We start from the raw sequence: 27,237 nt of genomic DNA, 5'->3' as shown, positions 1-27,237 counted from the left end.
GAGTACTATTTCCTTCCAGAAATGTCTTTCCTTCTTTTGCAGAAATGTAGTAATCAGCACACACATCAAAAACAATATAATGTAATATAACTGGGAGCGTTGTCTTTCACAGCACTTCCTACTTTACCTGTACGTGATGACGTATGATGACACTTTGACTGCATGAAACCTATGGCGTTGTTTTCTTGCAGATCACGAGTCGCACTTGTTTTTGTTTCATCATGGTCTTCTGCAGTTACATGTATGCTCAAAACTATCTGGCACATTTAGAGACTTGATTGCACCACTGTGAAAAGTTTACTTTTTATGAACATGCTGTCTTTTTGCAAATTGAGCACAATTTCATTTTATCTTTGTCTTCTATGGTAAGTCATAAAGGGTTAATTTCTTTCAGATCCTTTAATCTCGATGCTACTCAAGGTAGGCCAACTTAAGTAACAACAAGTGGCAATTACTGAAACATGCACACTAAAGCAGGAAGTCCTCTTCCATCATGTTCAGTACAACATCCATTTTATATAGTGGTTGCTCCCTACAGCCAGCACTTTTCTGACTGAAGTAGTAACTTCACTCATGGTGCAAAGGTGTCCAGTGCTCAAATACATTCTGAGAAAACTCTGCAGAATAGCTCTTAGGGGTCCACCATCATGTATGCCTGATTTCATCACACACTTATATTGCCACATGACAGCATGAAAACAAAGCCACATTTTGCATTGCAATCACTTTGTGTGGAAAGCATGATCTTTAAGCTTTCTTACTGTTTTTGTTTGATGTAAATAGGCCAAGTAAAACTGGAAATATGATCATTTTAGTTTGATATAAATTAATGTTACAATGACGATATGACAATATATTGTTTTAAATTACAAATTTTAAAAATCCATTTTGTGAGGTGTTGTGTTCATTGGAGGTCCTATATCTTATACAGTGAATTACACTTAAAAAAAATCTAAAGTTTTCATTTTATAAAGTTGAGGTAGTGCTGAAAAGATTATACCAAACAGCATGGTATACATTTTCTGAGGGGTTTATTTTGTCAAAAGAAAAGTAACAAAATACTAAAATAGCCAGTGGAACTCTAAGGGTTAAGGAATGATTGTTAAACAATTTGAGTGCAAAAAAAGAACAACTTGAAGTGATTGAGTACTGTTTACTTAAGGTAAAAAATAAGTTCATTCAATTCAGAAAAATAGAAATGAAATAGCCAGTTTGGTTTCAAATGTTACCACAACTCTTTTTTAAAATAATCTGTAACTGTTCACTTTGATAGTAAAAGACTGAAAGGTGCACAGAGTTCAGTTATTTATTCTTGTTATGCTGAGGATGGTTCCCACAGTCAGGTCTTTTCTAAGTGAGTCAGTCACTTCTCTCATGGTGCACAAGTCTCTAATGCCCAAATTACTACAACCAACTTAGAAAAACTGAGTTTGAATAGCTCTTTTGGATTTTTAGTTAAGTCAATTTTAACACCCTTCTACTGTTTTGTCTTTAAGTGTAATGTAAAGAGCAGAGGGAGCCTTGGCATGAACTCTGGTTAGTTTGAGAGGCGAGAGAGCAAAAGAAGACAAAAGAAAGGCAGCTGTTGATTAAAAAAAAGGTAAAAGGCCTCAGCTGTACGGAACCTTTCTGATTTTAAGAAGTCAACCCTGGAGAAATGCAAACTCGCAGACTTTGTTACATGATTTTGGAAACCATGCATGCAAGATACAGATTTAATATTCATGATCAAAGTCACTGTGATTATGATTTAAGAAATAATCGAGCAGCCTTCTTGAATTTCATTTTTAAAAGTAGAATCACATTCCTGTAAACTCCTGCAGTTTTGTTGCCAAAACTTCACCAAAGTATTTGTTTAGTTTGGAGAATTTCCCCTTCCCCGTGTTGAAATATGACCGAAGTTTTGTTTGGGTATTTTTTTTAACTGGATCATTAAACACAGATTGTGTTGGTAATAAAGAGGGTGTCAAAAAGCATCAAAGAATTTAAGAAATGGCACCCTGAGTCTATGTTTCACCATCTGTTGCTTTGTTTTCTGTCAGTCACAGTTTATTTCTCCGTCCTTCACAGTCTCTGTTCAATGTTAACGCCGCTCAGCCTCAGGAAACTCATAGTTTGCTGTCGCTGTTAACCATGCGGGCTTGACCACATTAGGGAGTCGCCTGCAAGCATCCCTTTCTTTTAGAGCCACGAGCCAAACAGGGCTATAAACTCGTGCTGTATTTGGTTAGCTCCTTTCTTTGCTCCGGTTTATAGGGTTGCATTGCTTTTGTGTAGATTTACTGCTGCTGGATGTAAGTGAGTTGGGGGGTGGGGGGTAATTTGGCTGCAGAGAGGCTACTTGACAAGAACAAGGACTGCTGCTTCCTCAACAGAAGCCAAGACAGGAAGGGTAAGGATGAGAAAGTGAAAGGTAGAGATGCTATAAAAGGCAGTGACAAGTTTCTCCATTAGCTTTAGTTGAACATAAAAGTCAAACTTTGCTGAGCATTAAGGCAGGTTGTTGAGACATTCTCTCTGTGTGGCCTGTACACAAATAAATACAAATAAATGCCTATCTGGTTGTATACCAGATTATAAACTATGATACTATACTATTAAAACTTCATCAATACCTGCTTGATATCAGAGCAACATAAATGTAAGTTATTGGCACCTTATATTCAAGATTTCTTGTTTTTAATGAAAAAAAATCAAAATCAAACTTTTGCACGCTGTCTAGTCATTATCAAGTACAGATGAGCCTAACAGAGAATCTTATGATTTATTCAATAAAAGATGGAAAAAATCAATTCAATAAATAAATGACCCACAATAACCATATCAGGTTACATTCTGCAATAACTGATATATTACAGGAAAATTACATAATAATACATTGTATCTAATTGATCAAAGATAAAGCGCCTCAAAATGGTCCAGGTTGATGTAATACTGTATGCATTATCCTTCTCTTCTTCTGCCAGCTTGTCACTGAACATCTGGGTCTACACTGTGCAAATTCCAGAGGTGGAAAAAGTACACAACTACTGTGCCAACTACAGTTGTTGCGGTTAATAAATACTTACGTAAAAGTGCAGCTCTATAAATTTACTTCAATTAAAGTAAAAAATGACACATTTAAAGTTTACTTTAAGTACTGAGCTACTGACGATTACAATCTGTGTACACTGAAATATGACCTTTTCTTATTGTCAAAAACAAGATAGTTATTTCTCCATCCAGGTTGTTCAGGTAAAGTCACACCTCTATAATAAAGTCAAATACACAGCAACATTGTAAGTATTGTAAGTAAACTCATATATAGTTGAATTCAACACTTTAAAAGTGTCAGTACTGGCCCACACTACATGAAGTTAAACACAACTTTAAAAATGTTAAATATTTCCCAGTCTGACAGAGCTACAGTAACTTGAAAATCTGTGGTAATTTGGGTCTCCTCCGTCAAGAAAAGAGCAGAGAATCAACCTCAAGATCCTCAGAATATGCACCATGCCTCCTTTAGGAATGCTTGAAGTCACAGGCGGGAACTCTAACTCAGCAGATAACTTCACTCATGGTGCAAATGTGTCTCAAATGAGCAAGAGAACCCCAGTAGGGATCACTGTCAAGCCTTTCAGACTGGCAGGGCTCCGTGCTGGTTCCGGTTTTTGAACCGGAATTTGAACCAGCTGACGTGTTCAAACCGGGAAAAAAATTGTTTCTGAACCTGAAAAGTCGGTTCTCAGCTGGAACCAAAAATAGTTGGTTCCTTCTTGGGAACCGTGACATCATCAGTGGGTGCATCTCATTCTAGGTTGTGAAGATGAGCAGAAAAAAAAAAGAAAAAGTGGTCTGCCGGGGAGACAAACTGTTTGGCTGTGATCTGGGCATTGACAGAATTCAAGGTGAAGCTTGGAGAGTAGTACAAGGAAGAGCACGTTATATACCGAACTTGCAGAAGAGATGGCAAAGGCTGGGTTCACCTGAACACCATACCAAATAATTGATTTACTCAAGAAACTGAAGAAGGAATACCGGGACTGTCTGAAAGACTTGGGCAAAAGTGGAGCAGGACATGGTTATACATCTCCATCATGTCTTCCCACTTTGGTTTTGATTAAACTGGTGTGAACAAGGCTGGTTCACCAGAAAACACTAAGGTTCTGAGTCTAACCCTAACCCCATAACGGAACCAGTGCCAGAACCAGAACCATGTCTGTCTGAAAACACCCAGTACCCCAACAACATCTAAACACATCCCAACACATAAAAAAAAACTTCTATACACTCTGTCCAGAGGCATGATGGGAACTCTGCCCGTACATCCCCCCGGATTTTAAATCACAGGGGGCGGAGCTTAGATTTATTGACTCTACAAGGCTGAACAAACATTGGTGGATCAACACTGTCAAAGAACTCCAACTCTGAAGACCATTTCACTCAGAAGGGAGTTAAAATTATATGCTGGGAGTTAAAATCAACTCTGAAATGATTAAACCTGAGATTTCATCACTCCAGTTTTTGCTGTTTTGGGTTGTCATGTGGAATCACTCTCTCTTTACGTGCTACTGTGTCGTCAACAGAGGTGGGAAAAGTACAAGAGTGGTGTACTTTAGTAAAAGTACTCTGGTTAAAACTTACTTTAGTAGAAGTAAAATAGTTGATTTGAAAATCTACTCAAAAAAGTACAAGTATACCCCATAAAACAACTCAGTTACAGTAATTTGAGTAAATGTAATTAGTTACCTTCCACACTGGATCATTTTAAGCCAAATCTATAACAGTCACACAGTATGACTGAATCATTTTTTTAGATTTTATCTGAAGGTTCTGCCCATGCTGAGTGCTCACCTTGTACAATTGTGTCAGTAGACTCTGACAAATGCCGGTGAGCATTCTTTCGAAAAGTCTCACAGACTGATGTTGAGTCAGATTTGGTGTCTCATTTGAATAGAAAGTTTGGATCTATGGCTAACATATGTGCATTTGTGTTACTGAAAACATTGATAAAACATGAGTGTTTTACCTCTGAGTAGTAACTGTGGCTGTGGCTGAACAGTGTGGAGTAAAGATAATCCCCTAATTCTGTAGCGTATTTAATAACAATGACAACCAGGAAAGGAAAAAGGCCACATCATTCATGCATGCATAAAACTGCCTCATTTGTGAACAACACATCATTTTTCAAATCAAATTAAATTAAACTTTATTTATATTGCACATTTAATACATCAGGCTACACAATCCGCTTCACAGTCCCATGCAAAGTGTTCACAACCATTACTGTATTGCAAATTGAGAGCACAATAAACAGAATGTGAGCAAAACAAGCATGTGACAAGTTATCAACTTAACACACGCTGAAAGCAAGCAATGAAATCTAACCACAAACTGATGCAAAAGTAAAGAAAGTATTTAATTTTGGAGCCCCTCTCTGGTCTTCCAGCAGGGCGTTCCATTTACTCAGGGCACAAAAAACTGAAAGTAGCCTCCCCTGCTTTGGAATTTATTCCAGGAATTGTCAAAATGCCTGTAGTGAGACTAGCTGGCGTATCACTTATTAGCATGTCTTTAATGAACTGAGGGCCAAGGCCGTTCAGTGCTTTGTACACAAGGAACAGAATCTTCAAATCAATCCTAGTTTCAACTGGGAGCCAATGGAGGATTTTAAGCACTGGTGTGATGTGCTCAAAGTTTGTAGTTTGGGAGAGATCTCTTGCAGCTGCATTTGAATTACCTGTAGTCTCTGAACAGATGAATAAACCATTACAGTAATCTGCATGTCATAAATGCATGCACTAATTTCTCTGCATCAGATGCTGATAGGTTTCTAATTTTCAAACTTTGAGATGGTAAAATGCTGATTTTGGCATTTGATTGATGTGGTTCTTGAAGTTTAAATCACCGTCCAAGGTTGCACCAAGTGTTTTTGCTCCTGTCTTGCAGTTTAAAGCGATGGAGCTGATAAGAAAAGAAACTTTGCGTCTCTGAGTTTTTGGACCAAAAATGAGGAGTTCTATTTCGTCTCTGCTGAGATGTAGAAATTTTCTGACATCCAAAAATCTAAGGCATCCAGACACTGAGTGAGGGAGTTTATGGGATCAATGTTGTTTGAAGATAGTGTCACGTAAAGTTGGGAATTATCTGCATGATTATGGTGATTTAAAGTGTATTTTTGAATGACTTGGAAGTGGGAGTATGTGAGATTAAATAAGAGTGGTTCAAGAATGGAACCTTGTATTCCACACTTAGCACCCACTTTATTTGAACTGTACTCTCCTGTCTTGAAGGCAGGTTTCAAACCAGTTCAGGGCTGTTCCAGACAGCTCCATCCATTCTTGAATTCTTTTTAATAAAATGCTGTGGTCCACTGTTTTAAATGAGGCAGGGAGATCAATTAGAACAAAAAACTTACACTTTGAGTGATGCTGTTTAAGTACTTTGGTCAGCTGAAGAGCCACATAAGTGTCCTGCTTGGTCTTATTTTTAATGATAAGAGAGGATGGCACATCTGACAGGCATGTCAGCTACAGTATGGGGATTTCAGATGCTGTCTGAGTTTACAAAGGAAAAAAGCACTGAAAGTAGGGAATCTACTCATGGCTCTGCTCTCAGTGTGTGTGCAGTTGTCTGACCAAAATATCAAACATCCAGAAGTTCATCTGACTGGTCAGGAGCAGCTTGTCAGCCCAATGTTAGGACAAAGTTTCCCCCTGTATACTGCAGGACAAACAATGTATGATCCCAGCTTAAGACGACTTGTCGTCCACCGCCAAATAATTCTGATAATTGTAGAAGGTGTCCGCATGATCCATACCTTTTTGATGAGAACTGACTGCAAGGTATCACTTGCTAACTTTCTGCCTTCACTGTGTACAAACATAAAAACACATGCATTTATGCTGAAAGGACCACCACTGCTCCTTCTTCAGCTGGTGGCAGCTGTTGGACAAAACATGACTGAAGATCTGTATTTTTTAAACTTCTGTGTTTTCAATACCACTGACAATTAGACAAAGTACTGGGGTATTGAAAAGTACTAAAGTATTGAATATTCTGACAGCCATTTAGCAGCTACACACAAATATGTGGAGTTAAGTATAACACAGGAACACACAGTGAGAAAAGTGGTCCCTGCAGCAGGGATATAATGTGTTGCTTTGGTGACAGTGGCCTAACAAAACAGTGGCATAGCTTGTTAACATCAAACAACTGCACACACACTCACACAAAAACCAGCCTCAGAACACTATGAAGTCCTCCGCTCTGGGGACTTCTGTTTGGAGAGAAAGTCACAGAAGGTCATTCGTGACTCTAAGTAGTTTCTGTGTGACACAGCCTCCAACTTTCCATCTATGACCAATCGCATGTTTAAGAAGAGCGAGAGTGAGCAGTGTGTGTGTTGCCTAATAATGAGTGTGCAGCGTGTGTGGCCCCGTGCATACATACCCCCGTGTTTCCAGGCATGTGTATGCATAAATGTACCAGTTTCATTCGTCTATGCATGTGTCTGCCTACTATCTTTGTGAGGAACCATTTTTAGTCCTTGAGATGGGATATTTCTGGAGAGTGAGGACATTTTTGGCTGGTTCTTATGACTTCAAAGACTTCTTTGAGGGTTAAAAAAAATCTGGTTTCATACAAGCTGGAGCTTATTTTAGTAGTTTGGCCATCAAACCAAAATTCCTATCTGTAATAATATAACTATACAAACCAAGAGATGTAATAAGGCAGTTAAATGGCTTTTAAAACAGCAAAGCCCACATGCTGCTGGACTGTCTGAGAGGTCTGAACAACCTTCAGGTTAGCAAAACTTTCTTTGAAGAGCAAATTAAGGCAAACTGTGAAATTATCTACAAAATTGTTCACTGAAACCATCCATCACAGTTAAGCTGCCATCTTTGTGGTCCCACTTTGACCGTTCATACTTGGAGTACTTCACCGCTCACATATGGTAGGCTTTTCTCTGCAAAGACTGAGTTATTCATTTCAGTTCCTGCTTGTTTCTAACATAAAACAGTTTGGTTGAACTGCATTTATAGTAGGTGTCTGAATGTTGACAACACATTTTTCATTCTCGCTGGTAGAAATGTACCAAGGCAAATCTGAACAGTTACTTAGGTAAACTTTGGTGTGAGATAAAGGTGATAATAGTAAAATAATATTGGTGCAAATTTCACTGATGATGCATTCAAACTGATGCTTTCAGTGGCACTGGTACTAATATCAGTATCAACTACTGATACCGCATTAAATGTCGTATTAAGTTTAAATTCACTCCCTTTAGACCCTTTTAAGTAGTCAGTTGTTTGCAGGTAAATTGTTGTGTTACAACCAAGCAACAACCTTCATGATTTTCATAATTTTTCACATGGAGTTTTTTGCAAACAGCAAAGGCTTTTATTTGTTCTTCACTGAGGAGAAGTTTCCATCTATCCATTCTGCCATAAAGCCCCAGATCGGTGGAGGGCTGCAGTGATGACTGTCCATCTGGAACTTTGTCCCATCTCCACACAGGATCTCTGGAGCTCAGTCAGAGTGACCATCGGGTTCTTAGTCACCTCTTTTACCAAACCACTTGCTCAGTTGACCAGCTCTTGGAAGACTCTTGTTGTGCCAAAATTCTTCCATTTGAGAATTATGGAGGCCACAGAACACTAAAAAATGCTGGGTTATTTTTATAACCCAAATACTGGATCAAGGCTGTTGGGTCATGGGTTGGGTTGCTTAATGAGCGAGGGAAAGGATATTGCTATTTCTAATTTGGGGGGTGGAGTTTTCCCATCATGCTTTTTAAGGGTTGTTTAGATATGTTTTAGATGCATTTATATGTGTTTAGATGTTGTGTGTGGTACACTGATCATTGTTAGGATCCCTTTGCTCATTTTTTTGGTGAATTATTACTTTTCTATGCTAAACACTTATGCTCCATGAGTGTAGTCATCCACTGAGTTGGTTCCTGTGAAAGGGGTTGGCATACAATAGGAAAAACTGCAAAGGCTTTAAACTTATGGTGCCTCCTTTCTCTGCATCTGTCTCTTCACTCTGGGCATGTCCGGCTAGAGAGAGGCCTTGAAGAAGACACCGAATGTGCTGCATGGGATTATATATCTGGTCTGGTCTTGGAATCTGAGCCCCTGATAAGCAGAGGATGATGGAGGGATGGCTTTGTTTAAGGAACAAAAAAATCTGAAACTCAGTTTTTGGTAGCTTCTACCCAACCTGGTCATTTTTACCCAATTTTTGGGTCAACCCCATAACCCAACCCTGCAGAGTTGAAATAACTCAGGGCTGGGTCAGTCTCTTTTGGACCCAGTACTGGGTTACCAAAACAATCCAAATGTTTTTTTTTTTTTTTTTTTTTTTTTTAACAAAGCAGTTTCAAGAATGTAAAGCCCTTCATGTCTTATTGCTCAGTTTGGCCAAGTGGAGAATTATGGAGGCCACTGTCCACTGGGGAACCTTCAGTGCGACAAAAAAATGTGTAGCCTTCCCCAGATCTGTGTATTGAAACTATCCTCTCTCTGATCCTTTCAGGCAGTTCCTTTGACCCTATGCTTGGTTTTTGCTCTGAAATGCATTTTCAGCTGCATCTCTGCATAGAGAGATGTGTGCCTTTCCAAATCATGTCTAATCAATTGAATTCACCAAAGGTGGACTCCAATCAAGGTGTAGAAACATCTCAGCAAAGATCCAAGGAAATGGGAGGAACCTGAGTTAAATTTCAAGTGTTATTGCAAAGATTCTGAATACGTATGTATGGCTTCCATAGGTAAGGAAAAATATCACTGGAAAATGAAAAATCATGTCTCCAAAGGGTTAATATTATTATTAGGGCAGGTTTTGGTATGGCAGAGTATGAATGTATAAGGTTGGGAATGAAACCATTATGTTTGTGCAGAATAATAATGTATACATTAATGCATGCTTTCATGTGTTCATTCATATATGTGGTTGATTTTCCATACAGTGCGTACATGTCTTTCCCTGGTTGTGTGTACATTGTAAGTGAGTACAGTACATGTGAGTGTACGTGTGTATATTTCAACGCTGCCAGCCTGCTCTGTTTCCCAGAAGGGCAGAGCCCGTGCAGAGTGCCAGCTGGCTGCCTACTTGGCAGACTGAAAGTCATTATATAGAAAGGTCAGCTGCCCGCACGCTGGAGAAACTCAGAGAAGTGAATATCACCCACTGACCTAGAATCAGAGCCTAAATATTGGTTACCCTCGCTTGTGCCATTTGGCATACCGTAAGTGAAACAAACATCGTTGGAAGGGCACAAAATGGTTACCACGAGATGGCCGCAGATGATAGGCGTGACATTCAGAGGCTGCTCAAGAACAGCAAGCTCATTGTGGTTTCCACTTCTTAGTTAGACTTGTCTGCTTTAGCAATAACACTGGGCTGCTCTTCAGATGTATTACATCACCATCATACCCACGATAACAGTAAAGAACTCTCTTTATTCAATGATGGCTTTTGTTCAACACTAACCACGGCGTGTGTGCTGACTAAAGCACTCCTAAAATAAGCCTGCATGTATAGAAAGACTGCACGAACAAAATTCAACACTAATTAGCTAAGGACATGCATCAAACATACATACATACATACTATGAAATTGAAGGTCATACACAGACAGAAAACCAGAGAACAACTCACTGTCACACTGTCCTGGCAACCACACAACCACCGCAAATGACAGCAACAGCCTGAATATTCCCAGATAAAAGTGTCCTGTTTAGGAACACTTTTATCTGGAGGAACATTTTTCCCAGTAAAATACAACAGTGGACAAAGACAACAACAATAGTGCTGCCATTATTCAGCAGTGTCTCTTACTGCTTTACTGCAGCTCAGATACTGTAAGAAAGCTCACTGTGGTGCCTCACCTAATGCATATTTGCACTAATTAATCTATTAACTGTACTAATTAATAATTTTCTCTACTCAAATTCTGCAGTAATTGGTCTTTTCACAATAACTTGGATACTGTTAAAAGGATCTTTGTGGCAAAATGCCTGACCTTATATGTACATATGCGCTAATCAACTAGTGTAAATTATCTTATCCAACTCATGTGAAGCCACCCTCATCCTTACATATCTAATTTTTCATGTCTAGTCAGCATTCTTGCACCCTTTGCAACCATACTATCAAGGCACACCGACTTGTAAATACTAGAAAGAAATATTTAACAAGAGCATGTACATATTTCAATCTTAGTTTTGCATTTTTTCAGTTTTATTTTTTTGTATTTAATGTTTCATTCCTACATTGACAGCAAAGCTAACCAGTGTAAATTCAGTGCTTGACTACTCGTATGACCTGTTTCTGGGAAGAAATGGGAAAGCATTGACACAACATGGAAATAAGAGATTTGGAGAAATTATAAAAACAATTTAAGAACATCTTTGACTTGTAAGACTTTTTGGCTTTGGAATGCAGTTATATGCAACACAATATTATGTGCAGAGACTAAAGGCAAATGCTTCATCCGCAAGTGTAAGGGGCTGAGCCAAAACTGAATCAAACACCATGATGCCTCAGTGATCACTGATTGGTTTCAATTCCATCAAATGATTCTAAATGTGGGGGACAGGAACTGTGTCAGCACAAATTAGCTGCTCTGCTTCATGCTCAGGTTAGCACCAAAGTATTCAAAGATTACACACACTCACACACAAACACAAAGATTCCAGTCCCACCATGGAATGCAGTTTCATAGCCGAGGGTGTGGTGGTTACAGCGTCCGCTGACCAATCAACACCAAGCTTTGATAAGAGCCAGAAGCTGGAGCTGGAACGTGTATGTGGCTGTTCTATACACACAAACTCCGACACTCACCAATACTTGCATGCATGCATACACACTGGCAGGGCCCTATTGTTGAGCTCTCTGTGGTAGGTTGGCATGCTGATGGGAAATGGGAGCTGTGAAAACTTGACTGGAGAGATGCTGCTGGCAAACTGGAGGTGTGTGGAAGTGTGTGTTGGAGGGGGAGGTGGAGGTCAGAGAAAGTCTTGTGAAAAAAATCCCAGAGAGGGGAAAAAAACAGAGGCAAACAACACAAGGCAGAGAGGAGAGAGGGACAGGGGGAGAAAGGGCAAGGGATGAGGTAAAAAGAAACAAAATTGGGATGCAGACAGGGCTGGGAGGAGAAATAAGAGGAGAAATTGCCAAGACGACGCAGAAAGTAGAGAAGGTGTTGCTGGTAAAATATGGGCCAAAATTTTTCAAAGTGCCGTTAGCGAGAGAACAGAAATATAGGCAGTTGAAATTAGTTTGTGTAGAGTTGGCTCAGGCAACCTGTTGATTGCAGCAGTGAACTCACTGAACCGCAGATCACGCACATACCCGATTTAACATATAGCGAAGGCATGACAGAGCTGCAGTAACTGACCCTAGACAGTTACTGCAGCAGCAGAGCCACAGGCCTGACCCGAAACTAACACCTAACCACTGGGCAATCTGCAACCCAGCAATGCTTGTTTGTTGGTTCCATGAGTTCTTTCTTGAAATGTTTTATACAAAAATAAAAACAACTCTGATAAGAGTCTAAAAATCATGCATCTGTTTGATTTAGATACTAAATTCATATAAGTTTGATCAATCTAATAGGTACTTAATTGACTAACTTTTCCCCACAAACACCAGAACTGGAAGCAAATAAACAATATTAGTCAGGCTTTATGTGATGCACACAGTAAAATGCAATCAAATTAAGAAAAAAGTATGAAATTAGTCTATTGATGGATATTACATCAGTGATTACTATTTTAAAACTGCCCACTGTTTTTCGTGTATTTTACCATGTGCTGTTGACTGTGTGGGAAAGGAGGCAGGCTCCCCCTCTATTAACTCACTCTACCTACAAGTAGGGGTGTGCGATAAGATGATCTCAGATCGTGAAGACATAGAATGTGTTGGCGATCTGCTTAATCTGTTTTATCATAGGATCGGCTCTACTAGTGGAGATGCACCGGAGACTCACACTGCAAAAGTGAAACTTAAGGTTAAGTTCTCATGACGATTTCTAGCTCTTATACGAAGCTTCGTCTTGGTTTTCTGAACCATCTGTGTGCAAAAAAAATATTTATTTGCACAATCTGCACAAAGCTTATCAACATTTTTTTGATGAGCTCTAAACAGCGTCCTCCGGTCTGCCGTCCACATACCGTGGTTCAGCGGAGTTTCTTTGGCCTACATTCATACTGCTGCAGCACGTAATACTGCCTTTCCTCCTCTTCATTGTAGCAGCAGACAGGTGCCAGTGTGACACGTTTATGTCACTGCTCATCACAGCCTCATTCAGAGCAGTAAATCAACGTATACACGACCTTTTTTAAATCAACATCAAAATTGTGTTAAAATAACATACAGTCACTACTTAACTGCATAACCACGTCCTAAAAATTCTTCAAATGTGTGTCATATTTATATTTTCTTTATTTAGCAGTCTGTAATCAAGGCTGAAGTAAATGTGATGTTAAATTGCATACTCTATGTACAGGCTACTTGTTTAAAGCTTCAGCTGCAGAAATTCTTTTTAAAGACCATATACTTTAAAATGCAAACAAAGTATAAAATGTGCTTAATAAACAGTAGTAGATTTTAAAACACAGATGAAGACAGACATAATAATTTTGCAGACAATTTAGAAATTGGTTCCAGAAGACAGAATAGATCAGAATGCAGGAAAATAAATGTTAATAAATAAATGTAATATATTGTGGGATAAGACATTATATATATATATACACACATACATACACACACCCACACATACATATAATGCATTGGCCAACAGGATGGTGCAGAAGAAATAGAGAAAAATCAGAGAAAAGGTTGTTTTTTCTGGTCACTAACTTGCAAATTTGTCTTAGAAATTTAATGAAAAAAATCGTGATAAAATCGAGATCGTCATCTGGCCATAAAAAAAATTGTGATAGAATTTTTTTTTTCCATATCGCCCACCCCTACCTACAAGTACAATAAAGTTGCCTAACATAACATAACTTTATACACACACACAGTTTTAAATCAAACATTCCCTGATTACCCCCTCTGGACTTCCCAGAGTCCCATTTCCCCACATTTCCCAACGGTTAGGGCAACAGTTTGGAATTTCGTGTCTCCAAAAATCAACACTCCAGGGTTTGTGTGTCTGTTCAATCCCTGTAGGGCAGGTGTGAATTGGACACAGGAGAGAAAAGCCGTCCCCCATTTTCCAATTCACTTTAACCGGCATCGTTAAGCCTGTTAAGCCTCCCTCCCTTCCCTAAGTAAGTCCTCCACTCAAATTAGATGCAAATGAGGTCTCAAGTGGCTTCCCAAGGAGGACATTACAGAATTGACTGGCCTGAGGTAATCTGTGAGGCTGCCTATGAGTGCATGTGAGAACAGATGAGGCCACCAGTGTTTTTCTCTTGTTAACCTTTCCAAATGCTCTGTTTACAATAGTGAGGAAAACGGAGCGTTTTAAGAAATTCACGCTGCAGTTATGACAGGTGGGGGCTAAATGTAGCTCTTATGTCCTGATTGTGGTGTTACAGGAAGTGAACTGGATTTAAAGGTATAAACTGAACATGCTAAAAGTATATTTTTTTTAAGTTTACAACACCAACAGTTTTCATTTTGATTGATATCTTTCTTTATGTATGTATTTTCAACACAAAGCCTCCTCATACATAACTAAGCTTTCTTTCTGTGTCATGCACTTCTCTTTGACTGAACAGTGATTTTCAACATTTGTTTTCAGAAACCTCCACTGAGTCTCACTGAATTTGTTTGATTCAGTACATGTGGCTCCAGAGAGTGATAAAGCAAGCCGTTGAGCTGTAGTCGAAAAGATTTTCCACCCAAGATAAGGCAGGAGACATGCTTCTTACTCAAACTCCACATGTCTTGTGGTTTCGATGCATAGTATTTTGGTGTGGTTAGACTACTATTGGTGGGAGAAAATGTATCTCATGTTCTCTATGGATTCTTCAATGTGTAACTGAACGTGTCTGCAAAACGGCGAGTCTCTCATGAATCGTCGCCAGTTTGCAGGAAAACCACGACACACATACAACGCAGAAATCAAAAGTGCGTATAGGAATTTTATAGACAAAAAAAAAGATATCTGATACCGCTTAAGTCTTGTAAAACCTTTAATTTATGAACCTGCTTTGAGCAACTTCTCTTCGATACTCACTTGGGAGATCTTCAACCGACCAGCCCAGTTTTAAAGTGCTCTCGAAGATCTTGTTTCAGATAGACTGCTGGAATCATTATTGTCACAAAACAAAGTCCATGATACGCTGCATTCATGTACTTTTTATATTTTAGAAACATTGTAGAATTTCGTCTCCACATGGACTATAAATAACAGACTACTGCAAAATGACTTCTACTGTTTAACCATCATTGCACTCTCCTTTCAACACTGACATTCACAAGTTACTAAAATTGAAGAACCCTTTAATTGAGCGGTTTATGTTAGAGACGTATTTTCACCCATTAAAAATAGTTGAACTCCTGGTTTTAGACACTTAGACATAATATCAATGTGTTTGAAACCAAAGTTGTGTTTTAAATCATGCCTACAAAGACTTTTTTTTTCTGGAAAACTTTATTGTGATGTCACAGGATCTGTTTTGCTGAAAGCACATCGCTTATAATTAAGAGTATTTATGATTTTTGTCACAGGGAACATCACTGCAAAGTCACAGGGGACAAACTGCAAAATAAATAAATCAATACAATTTCATTTTCAGCCTCCTTTCCAACACGTGTCGAATTTCTGTACTGCAATGTCTACATAAATTTTGCAAAGTTGAAAAGACACTATGTTTGGCGGACTCCAAACACTGCACATTACCACAAACACACCATCCCCACTGTGAAGCACAGTGGTGGCAGCATCATGCTGTTGGGATGTTTCTCAGTAGCCAAACCCTGGAAGGTTTGTAAAGGTAGAGGGTAAAATGAATACAATAAAATAAAGTAAAATCCTGAATCCTGAAACAAACAGCTAAAGCTACACAGAAATAGTTAAAAAACAACAAGGTGAATGTTCTGGAGTGGCCGAATCAAAGCCCAGACTTCAGTCCAATAGAGAAATTGTGGCTGAAATTGAAAAGGGCTGTTTATGCCTAATCCCTGTGCAACCTGACAGAGTTTGAACAGTTTTGCAAAGAATGAGGTAAAATTGCAGTGTCCAGATGTGCATGCCTGGTTGAGACCTATCCACACAGACTCAGTGCTGTGATTGCAGCCAAAGGTGCATCTACTAAATACTGACTTGAAGGGGGATGAATATTTATGCAGTCACTTATTTTAAAAAAGGCAAATTATGTCAGCCTCGACTGAGTTTCAAAATTAAAAGAAGGGTAAAACATCCAAGGGGGTTGGTGGTTGTATTTAGATCGAGATAATATACAACCTAGTCAGTAAAATAGGTCAGAGGTCATTTCAGGTGTAGTCTATGTCTGAAATATTTAAACAATGCCAAGACTGCAGTGGATTTCTTATTAGTACTCTCTAACTTGGTTGCTAGCTGTTAGCAACTGCCAGGTTTACCATTAGCTTGTTTGAAAGTTCAGGAGGACACACAGATGGACAGAAACAGGCAGGACTTTTTTAAAATAAAGGTGTAGCTTTAAGTGGATATTTGATCAACCAATCCACACTTATGGCTTGTTACACCCCTAGTGCTTACATTACCTCAAATGTTTTGCAAAGCCAGGAAAATTCATAATTTTTATGGCAATGGGGTGTGTCTTTTCATAGCAGCCACCACAACAGAGCTGCCATAAGGGGCACTGGATGTTTTGGTATAAACTGCTACTGGAAGCTGCTTTTGTCTGGCTGCCTACGATCATTGTCTACCATCGCTGGTTGCCTATGCTAACCCCTGTAATGCCTCACCAGACATTCCCGAGTCTAGCAGAGGCATCTTTCTCAGCTCTGCCCACTTCCATTGTTTACCCCATTGTTGTGAATTGATGTCTCTGTTGAATTAAAATCCTGCACTCCAATATTTTTCTACCATCGTTTTCGTTTCTAGGTTTCATTTCCCAAAATGAAGAAGAAAAGCTGCTAGCAAACCAGGAAGGCCACTCTGACTGGAGTCTATTGTACATGTTTTGAACCCAGGCTACCATACCCCCGAAGGATAAAAAAGCTAAAAAGTTTCAGAGAGGTCTTCTAAACCTCACAGTAAGAGCATTTGGGACTGAAAACTTGGTGTTTTTCAGTGAGAGGATTCTTTTCAGGACAGTTTCTCTGAGCGTTGTTTCTCTGGCCAAATTGATGCATACCAGTGTCCAGCCAATTACCTCAACATTGCGACATTTGTATATACCTTACTGCCAGGAAACTTCTGAAATAACAGATTCAATAAATTTAAATATATTTGTGACTCTCTGTTTTAATTACAATCTCAATTGCCAGATTTTGTTGCCATGGAAACTGTTCCTTTAAACCCCAGTCTTGACATTGTCATAACAAAAGTAGTCTAAAGCCTTTGCATGACGTTGACAACTTATTAGTGGTAACGGACTGATGAGTTCACGAATGTTTTGAAACACAATTTGGCTCAAATGCAGCGCTTTCCATCTGACTTTTCTCTCTCAGCTCACGACAAATACTCCTAATTTGGTGACATTTGCAAACGCGAGAGGAATTGGTTGTTTTACATCATTGATCAGGCAACATAATACGATGATTTTTAAAGGTCACAAGGGGAATTTAACCCTGGAGTTTCAGCATTTCTCAGTTACTGAATGTTAACGTAAATATCACATTCAATTAGAGACTCTGGCGAACTTTACTTGGGGACATTTTTACTCCAAACTTTACAAACTTGGCACTTTTTGTTTGGAGAATCTGTCGCCCACATGGACCTCCTCCCGGTAGTCAAATCCAAATCCCTGCTTAGGGCCGTAACGCTCATCTCTCTTTCCTGAAAAGTTTCCCATCTGCTGTAACCTTTAGAACTGGAATCTCATCCATTTTAATGTTTCCCATCTCAGACTCCCTAAAATATATCTGCAGAGAAAGAGAGAGAGAGATAAAGGCGAAGAGAGGGAGGAAAAGAGCAACTCCAGGCCAAAGTCACAGCTGAAACACTGACCTGGATAAATCAGGGAAACATAAACACATAGTTTCTGGAGTGAAAGGAAAGGGAGGGGGCGCTGCTACCCCAAATATTCCACCCTGGGGACCCTTGGCTTGAAGCAGGGGACCCCCTTATCCTGGCTCCCCATCACAGCCTGCTCTAATTATTTATTTTGCTAGGGTGTAAATGTCTTCAGGGGATTGCTGTGTAAAAGCCAAACAGGTCCTGGGAGGTCACGGCAGCTCGGTGGGACAGAGGAGGTATGTTCGCACTCACACATCTGCACGCAAGAAACCCAATCACACAGGGGTAAACATGCACAAACATACACTTGTAAACATTCATGTCAAACTAAAAATCCAAATGCTAATCACCTTCATACCCACCGATGCCCCCCACATCCTCACAAACATGGCCTCACATTTCCCCTCCTGATTGTGTTTGTTGTCTCAGCGTTAGGTCTGTTGTCGATCCCCTGCGGAGCTTTTCGCCTGCTCCCTTATCATGCATAATCGCTTCCATGCCTTCACGGCATAAAGGTGTGTGTCCGTGGGTGCATGTGTGTGGCTGCAGGGGTGTAAACGTGTCAGGATCAGGGTTAGAGGTGGCATGGGAGTGAATATCATTTGAAACTCTTCAAGTTTGGAAAAAAGGCGCAGAAAGTTCTTCTTTCACAGAGAAATCACAGTTTAGAGTTTGGGGGATCTACCCTTTACTTTAGGATCATGTGCAAACCGTGGAAAACTTTCTGGAAAACGGAGTGTGGAAGAATATAAAAAGATTTAAGGGGCGCACAGCTTCTTCTCACCTTTCATTTTGACCCGTTTAAAATGTTAAATACTCGCTCTAAAAGCTGCGTCAGTCTGTTTTCTTTACAGCCTCTGTTCACTGGGGTCAATGGTGAGTTTAAGGGCAGTTTCATGTGCACAATTGACCAAAGTATCTTAGGTAGAAGGAACTTGGAAAATGTATTGTTATTATTTTTCACTATCTGCATATTATATCAGCAGATAATAGCTTAAAAAGTTAATTATTGGTACTGATATTTACAACCAATATATCAGCTGTAAATATTGCCCTATATTTGCTGTATCAGTACGTTTGTGGAGTTTTAAAGGAGGATCAACAGACTTTCTGTAGCTGTAGTCCTTTTTTCTGGTTCATCCTCATTCCTCAAACTTTAAAATGTGACAGAGGCTAATGTTTGGGCATGATCTACACTTCTCTACATATTTACAGAGATATTTAGAGAGAAGTATATCTGAATCTAGGCCGGTATCAGCTAAAATGAAGTTTGAAAGTATCTGCAAACATTCCAAGAAAACAGCTCAAACCTTGATTTACTTATCAACATAAATGTGTGCCATTTTCATACAGTTGATACAAATGTTAGCTGGGTGAGCTGATAAGGATTTAAGTTGATCCAAAGGACTGTGTCCACATGCAACACCAAATAAATGCTCTTAAGATTGATAGGTCTGACCTCTCACTGCAAGTCAGATCTGACACGCATTCAAGTTAAATTACCATGAAAGTTGGTGCAAAAGCACCAGTAAAGAAGAACGCAGGGTAGGGATACGTTTAATTCAATTTTTAAAACGTTGCGCACCAAATTTTCACTGAGAATGTTCAAAATTATTAAAGGATATTGGTTTAAAACTCTAAAAAGTAGTCCGGTTTGCAGCTTTCATGTTCTATCTAACGATTCTGAAGACTTGTCTTCGCCTATCGTGTTCATTTTTCACCTGTAGCCAACTTTACCTTCTCAGATATGAAAGACCAGGGGCCAAAAGCGCACAGAGAGAAATGTCAAACACTAACTGGTTTAAACTCTCATAAATTTCGACTTACAGGCGCTCGGCATTCCTCGGTATTCCCTTCGGCACGCTCTTCAAACCCAGTCCCTGGCAGTCCACATGGGATCCGGAGCAGCTGCACTTGTGTGGGCATCCAGTCACCGAGGCAGCGCACAGCAGCAGCGCCGCAGCCAGAACCCAAAGCCGGCACGGCGCGGCGCGCTTCTCCAGAGGCATGATATCCACTCAGATTACTTCCAAAGCGAGGATAATTGAAAATCCGCAGGGGGGGAAGAAAGACACCGCTGAAGTAATGATCCTGGGGAAAAAAAAGGCTGTTGGAAGATTTTTAAAAAAGAAGGGAAGGAGTGATGAAGTTCGCTGCTGAAGTTCCAGAAAGTTTCACTGATCGATCAGTGAGAATTCCATAAAACGATCCCTTGCCATTAAAAATCAGAATAGGTGGAAATGTCGATTTGAGTTTTTATTTCCTCCGTTTAAAACATCTCACCCTGCGTCACTCAAATCAATGCGTAAAAGTCTCCCTCCATTCACAAACTCCCCGGGAAGAAGTTATCAGCCTGACTCCCAAACTTCCCAAGGTGAAAATGTTCAGCTCGGGTGTAACCTCCTCCTCCTCCTTCCAGAGAACATCCCTCCGCTGCCGGCTGGGAGTAAAAAGTGAGAGTTGCAGCAGAGGAGTTGTAATCAGGACAAAAAAAAGTTGAGTGTGCAGACGCGCAACACGGACTGGTACGCCTGGAGGTTGTAGTGAGAGACAGAGAGATTTTGGCTGAACTTCCCCCAAATATCCTCTTCTCTCCTCCTCAATTGATGCCAACAAAAAGTAAGAGAGCTCCTCAAACTTTTACTCTCCCCTCTCAGACTATCTCTGCTGTTTTAACTCAGATATTTTCCCACACAGCAGAATCAAAAACTCCAAACTCTCAGCCCCCTCTCAGCAGTGACATATTACAGCACATATTTTTGCTAATTTCCCAGCAACTCGTCCTCTTTTGTCACAGCCCCCATAGATCATCCTGATGATTTACTTTGTGATCATTTATTGGTTTGAAGCCATGTCTTTTATGAGCATGTGGTTCAATGCATCATCCCAGGGGAGTCTCTGTTTATGATGAATGCTTCAGCAGCAGCTGACACAAACACACAGTCTGATAGATCAATCACACTTAGAAAGAAATGTAATTAAACTTCATCTATCTTCTATTGTGTTAGAAAATGCCACTAAGTCCACAATGGCTTGAAAAAAGCATCAACCAGTGGATTAAAACTCTTTTGATTGAGTTCTTTTTGGTTAGAGAAATGATTTAAGACAAGTGTCAAAAACTTGGAATAAAGTTGGTGTTGAGTTGAGGTGAATATTTCAGATTTAAAACAGTTCAAAGTTCCTATTCTTAGTCTCAGCACTGATCTCTGCTACTGTCTGCCTTCATGCAAGTTGCAGTAGCTCTGCTGCCCTCTGTTGGTAGAAGAGAAAACTTCCAGACACTAAGAATGTAAGCTCGCCGTCATCTTCACTTCTCATTAAATCAGTGTCCTCTAAATTAATTCAATTCATTTAGGCAATTTCCTTCAAATTTCAACAAATTATCAACAGCTTTTCCTTAAAGGTTCATAAATAATGTAATTACTGGAACCAAACTGACATAGTCTCTCATTCTGCCACTCAAGCTCATTAGAACATAATTTTTCCAGTCTGTTAGAAACTCACAAGAAGCTGACTTGAGCCAGTTTATTATTTGATTACTGAAGGCGAAAACAGAAGGCGAAGGGTGAATGCAGGATGTCATCAGTGAGAGAGGGCATAGTTCAGTTTGTCAGTGAGGGAGAAATTTATAGGAAGACACCAGCCAGCCCAGCAAAAGGCTGCTAAGGACTGGGAGGTGCAGGTAGATTTCAGAGGGAAACTTGTTGTGCAAATTGCACTAGTCTGAGGCCTGATATAGTGCTATAGTCTGTCAGACAGTGCACTCAGAAAGTATTCAGACCCCCCTCACTGTTTTCAGTTTTGTTATATTTCAGCCTGATGCTACAGTGAGAAAGCAGTGCCAATATCAAATCGACATAAATATTCTGAACCTTTTCAAAAACACTTGAAATTTCATTCAGGTTCTTCCTGTTTCTTTCGGTCTTTGCTGAGATGTTTCTATACATTGATTGGAGTTCATCTGTAGTGTATAAAAGTGCCTGGACATGTTTTGAAGAGGCACACCTCTCTATAGAATGCATCACAGCTGATAATGCATATCAGAGCAAAGACCCAAGCCATGAGGTCAGAGGAACTGCCTGCAGAGCTCACAGACAGGATTGTTGCAAGGCACAGATCTCGGAAAGACTACGAAGGTTAGGTTGCACTGAAGGTTTAACCTAACATGCCAGATGGATGTTTCACACATCCATCTGGTAAACCGCCCAAAGACAGTGTTTGGGAAAGGGCAGAGCCTTTGAAAAAAAACTTGGAGGGTGATTGGATGAACGTTCTGCCACATCTTTACAGGCCAATCAGAGCAAAAAAACATGAAGGGAGCTCACAAAAAACGTAAGTCTGCACTGTCTAACTATTGTAAACATGTATGGCTGGGTTCAACTATGCGTCAACCACCCTCAGGTTCAGCGAGGGTTCCAAGCCTAAGGCATTAGCTGGGTTTCCATTACAGTTTTTTCCCAAAATAAAAGCAATATTTCTAAAATTTTGACTAAGTTCAAATGATCTTTAAATGTGTTTCCATTGAAGGGAGTTTTGGGCATGAGCCTCGTAGTTCTCGTAAAATCTCATCTGGCAAGACTCTGCTGCAAGGAAGCTGGACGTTCAAAACCTGTTGCATGTTGGTACGGTTATGACTGCATCTACAGTGGTTGCCTTGACAATTTTGAACAAAAGACAAAGGCAGCGGATGATAGTTCAAAGGCAAAGTCTGTATGTATGGCAAAAGCCATGGAAAAGGGTGTAAGTATGATGTTAAGAAAAGTCTGGGTCTCCTCTTCTGTCCACACATACCGCGCCATGTTGCCCTGGAGTGAACTGGTCATGTGATACTTTACGTCCTGTGACTTGTGAATGCAGAAAAAGTGTTTCCATTGCACTTTTGCGATATACTTCTATATCGAAACCTCTGAAAAACCTCCTCATGAGAGCGTAAAAATGTTTTAGCGGTATTTGACAGGCTTTAAGAAATTTAGGTGCTTCCATAACCAGTTTTTATTGCACTACTGAGGTTTTGCACATTTCTAAGGGTAATGGAAATGTAGCTACTGTTATTTTGAGCATCACGGGCTGAAAAGTTTGAGAACCCCTGCTCAAAAGTTCAGTGGCCCCAGTAATTTCCAAATGGAAGACATTTGGCACAACCAGGACTCTTCCAAGAGCTGGTCATCCAGCCAAACTGAGTGAGCAGGTGAGAGGGGCCTCAACAAGAGAGGTGACCAAGAACCTGATGGTTACTCTGGCTGAGCTCCAGAGTTGGGACAAAGTTCCAGAGGAACAACCATCACTGCAGCCCTCAGCAGATCTGAGCTTATGGTAGTGGTGAGACGGACGCCTCTCCACAGTGCTAAATACATGAAAGCCTGCTAGGAGTGTGCAAAAACCTCCATGTGGAGTTCTTGGGAACATTTAGTACCTTTTGAACCTTTTGCCGTTTGCACCTAAAAAGTTATTTACATAAACCTTGTTATCAGTATATTTAGTAAGCATGATCACTATTCTCTTAACTGAATGTTTTGACATAATGAGCGAGAAAAGTCGCTTAAAAGTTGAGCTATCTATCCTCAAACTCGACAGTTCTGTTTCAAGTCCGGCCTGTGTCTCTCTTCCTGCTCTTAATTCCCCACTCTCCAAGTTTGTAACTCTATCTACTGTTCATTCCTAACAAAGGCATAAAAGCATAAACAATAATCAAAGCTCCAAAGAAATACTTTTTCCCTACTTCAGTTTCTACTTTTGAGATGTGTATCATCTCCACATAATTCATCATAAGTTAATTTTAAAAACAAATCTCAACCACATAGGCTCCTTTACCTCTGAGGGGACCCAAGAAAATGGAGCTGCCTTTGACCATTTTTCAGTTTCCTGTCAGATCGATGGCTGCAGCAGGGCGAGCAGAGCAGCACAGATCATTTCCACAGCAGCTAACTGCAACTCCTGCTGGGGGATCCCTCGGTGCCTGCTGATGTACGGGGAAATTAAATCTCTCCAGAGTTTCCTGGGTCTGCCCCGAGGTTTCCTCCCTGCTGGCCATGCCTGGGGAGCACAGGAGTGAGGAGCTTTTCAACGAGAAGAAGCCTGAAAAGGCTGTGGAGAAGCCATTTCAGCTGCCTGTGCTTGGATCTTTGTTATCACCCCCCTCAGCTTACATGACATGCAGCGCTACAAAAGCTACTATGGTAAGAAAATGTGGCCTGTACACTATGTATCAGTGGAAACATATCACTCTCACTAAAGCATCATTGGATCTAGCAATCATAATCCTATAAGTCACCTACAAAACATCCAACTCCAAATGAGATATAAAGGTATCAGCGGGCACGCCGGTAGTCGAGTGGTTAAGGCGCGCACCATGTACGCGGGCAACCCGGGTTCGAATCTGGCCCGGGGCCCTTTGCCGCATGTCCGTCCCCCACTCTCGTCCCTGTTTCCAAGTCTATCCACTGTCCTCTTCTATCTAATAAAGGCATGAAAAGGCCCAAAAACAAATCTTAGAAAAAAACAAAAACAAAAAAAAACAAAAGGTATCAGCACGTTTGAGGAAATCGGAGCTGGAGAGGATGAGAGTGCACATACTGAGTGTCCACAAAAAATCAAGAGAAGAGAGTTTTATGGAAACATCTGGTGTTCCTTCGTCTCCATGTGCTGTAAATCCTCTTAATGAATAAAGGAGACACACAGCATATACAATCTGATGTGTATAAGATGCAACGATAAAGAAGGCAGGAAACAATAAAAACAAAGAAAAGAAAGATACTGTGGAGAAACAGAGAAAAACCCACACGCATAAGTCTCACTAATCTGATTTTCATCACTCACCAAAAAATATGGCAAGAATTAAAATCTCCTGCCCTTTGAGTTCCTGAAAAACTAAAGCAGAGAATGGTCACAAAACATACTATACAGTGCCTCTAAAAAGTATTCACCCTCTTAGGTGTTTTACCCTTTCTAACGATTTTAAAAAATAGTTATGATCAATATAATCTGGCAAATAAAAAAAATATGTCAAAATGAAAACAGATTTCTACGAAGTGAGTGAATTAAAGAATATAATGGGAATAAGTGACTGCATAAAAATTCACCCCTTCAAGTCAGTATTTAGTAGACGGACCTTTGGCTGCAATCACAGCACTGAGTCTGTGTGGATAGCTTTTAATCAGGCTTGACCATCTGGACACTGAAACTTGCAAAACTGCTCAAGCTCTGTCAGGTTGCACGGGGATCCGGCTTGAACAGCCTATTTTAAGTCCAGCCACAAATTCTCTAGTGGATTGAGGTCTTGGCTTTGACTCAGCCACTCCAGAACTTTCACCTTGTTGTCTTTTAACTATTTCTGTGTAGCTTTCGCTGTATGCTTCAGGTCATTGTCTTGCTGAAAATAAATCTTCTCCCAAGCTGTAGTTCTCCTCAGACTGAATAAGATTGTCCTTCAGGATTTTCCTATATCTTGCTGCATTCATTTTACCCTCTACCTTCACAAGCCTTTTAGGGCCAGCTGCTGAGAAGCATCCCGACACCATAATGCTGCTTCACATTCATACATTGGTCCAAAATGCATGTACTTTAATTTGCATTTTACATTGTCTTTGTTTTTTGTTTCAAATCAGAAGATACTAGGCTGTTAATTTCTATTTTGCTCTATAAAGCTGTGCATACACTGTGCGAATTTCATCCCATTCAGTCACAAATTTTGAGTTGCACAACTCAGAAGTCATGCCGCCTTTCAGTCGGATCGGCCGTCATTTGTCATGCTGTGCACGGGGGAATATGACAACAACGACCCAATCACAGCCCAACAAGGTGCTCCTGACCGGTTGGATGGATTTCTGACATGTTTGATATTTTGGTCATATGACTCCAGACACTCCCACAGTCAGAGCAAACACGAGTAGAATAAACAGACAACATTCTGAATTACAATGACAACAGCTGGAATGACTTTCTGATGCCCTCTCCACCCCCGCTATGATAAGGAAATAAACGAGCAGGAAGTATTAACCGAGGACCTGCGGCTGACAGGAACGGTGATGCTGTTTGTGTGTTTGGGATAGAGAGAGAAAGCGGGGGAAAGCGAGAGGGGAGAGAGAGAGAGAGCGAGAGAGAGGATACGACTGGAAACACTTCATCCTCAGTAGCTGAGACATTTTAAAAAGATTTCTGTCACATACCATCCCGTATTCACTTGTGTAGTGTGAGTAGGGGTGCACGATAAGATGATCTCAGAAGAAATAGAATGTGTTGGCAATCTGCTTAATCTGTTTTATCATAGGATCGGCTATACTACCTCTCGCTCTTTCCATATCGACCACCCCTAAGTGTGAGCCCATAAATCATTTGTGATAGTTGTGTGTTGTAAGTGATTCAGACACAGAGTATGAATTGACATTCTGCCATGACTGTCGTAGGGTCAGCTTGAAATCCCACAGTGTATAAATGGTTTAAAGTGCACAATTTTTGTTTTCTCCATTTTTTGTGTTTTGTTTAATATAATACAAGCTGTACCAACTATTACTGATAGAAATAACACTAGATTAAACAAAGTATAATCTGCAGTAATGTTAGTTAACAAAAAAATTGAAACCAAGAATAACTGGAAAAGCACTCGGAGAGTGCAGACCTCCGCTATTAGCCCTATCTCCCAATAATGAAGAATCCTTTAGAAAATTCCTGGATCCGTCCCCATGTGCCCCCAAGCACAGCATTCGCCCATTACTCCCTCCCCGATGGGGTGGAAACATGGTGAGGTAAAGCATTGACTTCGCTACAGGTGGACTGTCATGGTGGAAGCATTGCCTGCCAGTGCCAACAGATGCACTGACAGTCTCACCCATGGTCTCACTGGACAACTATTCCTCCCAGCATTGTGAGTATTCTTGCTACAATTCACTGTCTTTCTCTCTGTTACACTCCAACTCATCTCCTTGACCAGGCATGCGTCTTTCAAACTCTATAAACTCCAAAACTTTGAACAGAAACACACCCAAAATGCTGCTGGGATTGAAGTTACTTATGTCCGCCATCTCCTGGTGTAAAGTGGTGACAGCGCAGACCTCCGTCATTAGCCCTATCTCCCAATAGTAAAGAATCCTTAACAAAAAATTCCCCGATCCAGACGCTGATCCGGATCA

General features: G+C 40.3%; 1 protein-coding gene across 1 annotated transcript in view; it reads right to left on the bottom strand.

The window, feature by feature from the left end:
* slit3 (slit homolog 3 (Drosophila)) overlaps positions 1-20,642 on the bottom strand; it is a 436,863-nt gene extending 416,221 nt beyond the window's left edge. The window contains exon 1 of the mRNA XM_041797351.1: positions 19,940-20,642. Coding sequence (XP_041653285.1) covers positions 19,940-20,121 — 182 coding nt within the window. The 5' untranslated portion in view covers positions 20,122-20,642. The remainder of the gene's footprint in view (positions 1-19,939) is intronic.
* Positions 20,643-27,237: the final 6,595 nt, after the last annotated feature.

This window comes from Cheilinus undulatus, linkage group 10, assembly GCF_018320785.1.
Source record: "Cheilinus undulatus linkage group 10, ASM1832078v1, whole genome shotgun sequence".
Taxonomy (NCBI): domain Eukaryota; kingdom Metazoa; phylum Chordata; class Actinopteri; order Labriformes; family Labridae; genus Cheilinus; species Cheilinus undulatus.
Note: the sequence above shows the minus strand (reverse complement) of the source record. Positions and strands in the feature narration are given on the sequence as shown.